This window comes from Gouania willdenowi, chromosome 6 (assembly GCF_900634775.1).
Source record: "Gouania willdenowi chromosome 6, fGouWil2.1, whole genome shotgun sequence".
Taxonomy (NCBI): Eukaryota; Metazoa; Chordata; class Actinopteri; order Blenniiformes; family Gobiesocidae; genus Gouania; species Gouania willdenowi.
In genome coordinates, this window is record NC_041049.1 from 9898882 (window position 1) to 9904881 (window position 6000).

A 6000-nucleotide genomic window follows, 5' to 3' on the forward strand; every position below is an offset into this window, starting at 1 on the left:
CTTAGGGTTCAGTGTCTTGCCCAAGGACACTTCGACACATAGTCAGGTACTGGGATCGAACCCCCAACCTCTCGATCAGAAGACGACCCACTACCACCTGAGCCACGGTCGCCCTAAATGTTCTTATAGTGGGAATGCTTTGCATTCACATCTTACTTAGTTTCCACAAGTAGGACTTTTACCCTAGAACTTTTTTGGGCAGCTTTAGCTCAGTGTGATCAGAGCACATTACACAATGACTGTAAATTTTACTCTAAATAAATGACTGTTAAATCCTCAGTGACTGAACATAATGCTGTTAGTTCCCTGTGAGTACTGCCTACAAATAACTAAGCTTTAGGCAATGTGTACAAACTTGTGTTGATTGACAATAAACACATACAGCCAAAGGAAATGGCAATTCATTTTTGTAATCCCACTTGCATTGTCGTGACATTGCAATTTTTATTTTTTTTCAATTAACCCCTAACCGTTAACCCTCATAGCATAGCAGAATTGTTCGGTGTATTCTGTATGCTGGTTGGTACAATCTGACTACATGTGGAGGATGAGTTACCCGCCAAAAATCTACGTAATAATGATAATAAAGTCCATGGAAAACATTAAAATGAGTTATTCTGCAAACAAGGAACCGTAAGGGAGGGGCAGGCATGTGTGTATGTTAGTAGAAACTCAGCGGAATAACGGAGTTAGTCAGAAGACAGCGATGGCTTTACCAGCTCAGGTGACACGCAAACGTCAGGGAGTCACTGACTCGCTTCTCCTTTGCTGCTGAAACTCAAATCCACACTGTACGGTTGTGATGATTAAAGCATCAAAATCAAGCAGTTCTCATAACTGACGGGGTTTTCCGGTCAGTTTGGACCGATTCCAAAAGTGCATTGTGAAAGTAAACTGAGCCAAATGAAGCAACACAAACTAAAGAAGAGCCTCCATATTATGCACATCTGTCTTAAAAACTCATTATTTTAACTGAAAATTTTTAGAAATATTGGTTACACTACACAATTAATGCCATTGAGTTGATATGTGATTAAAAAAAAGCAAATAAATGTGTTACATGATAATTTAGTAAATTCTTTTGCCAGCAGATTGTGTTGAAGTTAGTTAACGTGTATATAAATGCACAGTCATTAGATTTGTGATTGCCTTGAACCAGTTAAAACTCCCTGAGGATCCTTCTTAATTACTCCAAATTATACAAGCAGTAATTGCAGTCATTTATATCCTTAGCAATTTTAACAATGACTGGAAAGCCTCCTCAGCAATCAGCATTAGCACACAACTATGAAGAATGGTCTAATCTAATGCAGGCTTTTTCTATCCGTGTTCTTCTTCTTATTCAGACAGGCCAATCAGAACGAAGCAGCACAGCAGCAGTACGAGCACGCAGCCAGTCTCAGACCAGACGTAAGTACACGGCCTGTCAGCACGTGTGCCCTGGAAACTCCATTTATTGCCTATCATCAGGACTTCATGTTATAGCACTGTTGTTTCTGGCACACAGCGAAGCAGCTGCATCTATAATAGATACTGTAACTGAGCTTTAGTTTAAGGGACGGATTACAGAAATACAAAAACATATCTATAAGCCCAATGTACACACCTTTAACAAGTCTCCAAAGTCTCTTTTGATGCCTTGTTTCTGTCGATGTGTTCACTTTTGTCTATTTTGTTAAAGTTTCTCACTCATAAAAGGAGGCATTTGATTTGTTTCATGTAAAACAGATGATTTTTTTAGGTAATCTGGCTAAAGCCAAATTTAATCATGGCCAAGTCGTAAACATATTTTTTTTCAACCGTTCGTCCAAATTTGCGTCACAAAGTGAACAATCAGTTTATTTCCTCTGGCAACGGAGGTACAGTGTTTATTTATTTATTTATTTATGTATTTTTTGTGTGTTAGCAGGATCATGTCAAAGGTATAAAATGGGTTTTGATAAAATTCTAATCAAATATAGACCCTCGTCATGTAAGATTCCAATACATTTAGAAGTGGATCTAGATCAATAAACTGATTGTGGATAAGGTTCAAAAATCAATACAATTATCTCTGGTCATATCTCTGTTTGTAACTGACTGGTCTTTATTACATTTCCCTTAGTTACTGTATGTCAATTAATTAATATAATATTATTAATATTGAATTAATTATTTAAATATTACTTATTGTAAAACCCCACTTACCGCTTATTTATATTTTTTCTGTACCTTGGCTAATATTTATTATTCTTTTATTTAATTTTTTCTGTATTTTTTTTTTAGTCTTCTTTCTTGCTCTTTGTGTCTTTGGCTGCTGTATGTTAATTTCCCCACTGTGGATTAAAATAAAGTATAATCTAATCTAATCTAATTACACCAAATGTTATCATCCAGATTGTGCATTTCATCACGATTAAAAGAAAAAATTAATTGGAGGTGCCCATACATTTAGACCTACTGTATTGTTATTAATGGAGACAGACATTTCCTACAAGCCTTTAAAATGATCATCATCAGATAACTGTCAATATCTAAAAAAAACATTTTTTTATGATAAAGAAAAGGTATGTGAACTTAAAACATTTTATGATGGAATATGGAGAGCCCTTAATCAGCATGTTTTAGATGCGCCCCTGGTCCACCACAGCTCGTCATCATGAGGTTCAGGTGTGTTGGAACTGGGATATATCTAAAATATAGATGATAGAAACTGTAACACCAGACCTCAGCATCCTGTTTTAGCTCATTTACTAGCTACAGGCTGAAGTGTATTTTCCTCCCAGCATGCTTTGCTGCTTTATACATTGCTTAGGTCTATAAACCCCCATAATTGAGTTTTAACAGCCTTTATCTTTTCTACTTGTGGGTAGTTATTTGTAATCTAGAGTGATCTGATTGTGTCTTTTTCATTTTCATTTACAATTAGTCCTGATGATTGACTACTCTACTCTTTCTCAGTGGCTATATTGCCACCTGTTGGCAAAAAACATGTATTACAGAAATGAAATAAATAACCACATTACAAGACCTTTATCAGCTTTGATAAAACTATGTGTGTGTGAAGAACTGGATTTATTGTAATATGTTAAGGTTTCATTTATTCAGACAAACTGTTCCTTTGATCTCCTGACATGTTTCGACTGACAGCTGCCAGTCTTTGTCGCTTTGATGTTTCCTTTGAAGTTTCCTTGACTTCTGTGTAGTAATTCTAGCAAAATTCTGGATGGATTTATTCTAATAACCCTGTGTTTGTTAATTATAACCTGCCATGATGTGGATTTTACACAATATCACAACTGAAGGTGCATTTTAGTGTACACTTTCATCTCTTTAGACCTAGAAATTTTGTTACCCAAACCCTACCAAGGCGCGTAATGCGGGGGATGCTCGCACTTTCATAAAAACTAAAATTCATAACCCTCACTTTTTACAAAGATATTCATTGTTGTAAACCTAATGGCCCAGTTAGATTGATTAAATGGTGATCAAGCCAATCACAGACAGACATTTGACAAAGCCACCCTACTGAGAAGGTAATGAAAGAGTTAACAAAGATGAGTAAAGTGTAAGTTAAAAAAAAATGAATAGCAGGTGGCAAGAAAAGCATGAAAAGTGATTAAAATGGGCCAAAAGCAGTCAAGAGTGGCAAAAAGAGTGTTATGTAATGGCAAAAGGTACCTTAAATGAGCAAAATTTGGCAAACAATAGTGGAAAAAGGGCCAAAATATGCAACAAAAAATGTCGGAGAAAAAGTGTTATTTGTTGGGCAAATGGTAATTTATTTAGATGAAAAGTGGCAAAAACTGGTTAAAGAATCGACAAAAACTGGTTAGTATCAAAAAGGAAGTTACAAAAATGGAAAAAGGGATATTTATTGACAAAAGGAAACATTTTTGGAAAAGGAGCAAAAGTTAGACAAAGGAAGTTGCAAAATGGCCAAAGAAAAAGGTAAAAAGGGGTTAAAAAGTTTCCCCCTTTTAAGCTTTTCTGGGGGAATAATAATTAAAATTAGGACATAAAGGGCCACATGTTGGGTATCTCTGACTTCCCTACCCTTAGAACACCCTCACTTTTAAAGTCCCTGCTCCACCCCTAACCCCACTAGATCCCTCCACCTAACCCAAAAAGTGCCAAAATAGCTCCAAAGGTGTCAGAATTTAGCGAATGACACTTAAAGCTGGGGTTCTCAAATTATTTTCTTTAATTAAAAAAACAATTATTTGCATCATATAGTATATCGTACGTCTGCGTGCTGTCTGTGCCTTAGAATTAATTATTTTAGTTAATTAAACCCTGGAAGACAAAGTGTTGGCGGTCACCCCCTTTAACTCCAATCACAGGATTTAGAGAAAGGAGGGGTGAGCAGAGCCCATGAAGGAGCCTCCTCATTGGCTGCCGCGATACATGGTGAAGCGTGTACACGGTGCGAACTTGTTTTCTTTGACTGACTTTGGATGCGCAAGTGGCTGTTTTCCTTCTAGACAGGTAGTCTAATGCGCATTGTCATACACTTCCGTGAGAGGAGGAGACTGGGAGGGATTATCAGAGTGGGGGGAGGGATTTACTGTTCAAATTCAGCCATGGCCCTCTGTCATGGTTCAAGAATCAGGTAGTTCAGCTTTAATGACAGCCGTCATGACAACTCATTCATGCTAATGACAGCGTAATGTCAGCCTTATGTATTCAGTATTACTGAATTGTCTAAATTCTTTCCTTCTCCGTTCCCCAGTATCCGGCCGCTCTGATGAACCTGGGCGCCATCCTGCACCTCAATGGGAAGCTTCCTGAAGCCGAGGCCAACTACCTGCGGGCGCTCCAGCTGAAACCAGACGACGTCATCACCCAGTCCAACCTCCGCAAACTGTGGAACATCATGGAACGGCAGGGACTCAGGACTAAAGATGGGCTCGGGATGCAGAAATAAAACCAATAAGCAGAACATCAGCAGCGATAGATGCGCTTGGAACCACAGGGTGAAAATATTCCTTCAGGCACATTGAGGACGCTTCTTTGGAAAACCGCTCTGTTGTGCTTCTACGAGACAGTTTTTTTATGTTTGAGTTGCATCAGGCAGATTCTGCCTTATCACCTCTAGTGCTGTGTCAAAACTAAAGAGAATATGTCCTAATTTATACCTTTTTTAAATAAAAAATAATGAGTTGTTTCCTTGGCCACATGACTACAAAATTAAACGAATGTGCATGAATACAAAATTTGAGAATGTACAGGGGTGTCAAACTCATTTCAGTTCAGGGGCCAAATACGGCTGCTTTGATCTCAAGTGGGCCATAGAAATGAGTCATTTTGTTTGCATTTCCACATATAAATAATGTGTAAAATACATACGACACCGACAATATCTAAGCAATAAGTGACAGATATCACTCCCTGCAAGATTTTCACTTTAAATTTCCTTGATTATTTCACGCATTTTTATTTAATTTGGAGAAATTTTGTGGAATCATTTCAGTGATTTAAGCATGGGAAAACAGTGACCCCTTCAAATATTATAGAGTTTATTTGAAATTGAGTATTTGGAAAGACTGAGATATCTACAACTGTACAAATGAGTTGGAAATGTACACAATGATTCATTATTAATTCCTCCTGCGGGGCCAAATTGGATGCTCTAAAGCAGTGCTTCTCAAATGGGGATACGTGAACCCCTAGGGGTACGCAATGGCATTACAGGGGGTACTTGAGAGAGAGAGAGGGAGGGGAAAATTAACAAATAAAAACAATAAAAACATGGAGTTTTCTAATGTTTATATTTAGGTAAAAATGATTATGGAAATGATCTTGATTAAAACATTAACTGAAAACACAAGAGATGTGGCGAGAGATGATCGAAAATGATAAAAGCTATAGAAATAATAATTAGTGATGCATCAAAAATTCAGCCTCTGACAATCTTTGAAGGAAATTGGCCCAAAAAGGCATTTTCGGTTCTTGGCTGAAACACTTTCATTCACTGAAACAACCAACCGGAACAAGATGTTTCAAAGCTCGTTGTCATGC

The 6000-nt window shown here is 37.4% G+C and overlaps 1 protein-coding gene across 1 annotated transcript in view; it reads left to right on the top strand.

The window, feature by feature from the left end:
- The window catches only part of tmtc2a (transmembrane O-mannosyltransferase targeting cadherins 2a), a 76663-nt gene extending 71052 nt beyond the window's left edge, over positions 1-5611 (top strand). Inside the window, exons 11-12 of the mRNA XM_028451520.1 lie at positions 1347-1410; positions 4712-5611. Coding sequence (XP_028307321.1) covers positions 1347-1410; positions 4712-4906 — 259 coding nt within the window. The 3' untranslated portion in view covers positions 4907-5611. The remainder of the gene's footprint in view (positions 1-1346; positions 1411-4711) is intronic.
- Positions 5612-6000: the final 389 nt, after the last annotated feature.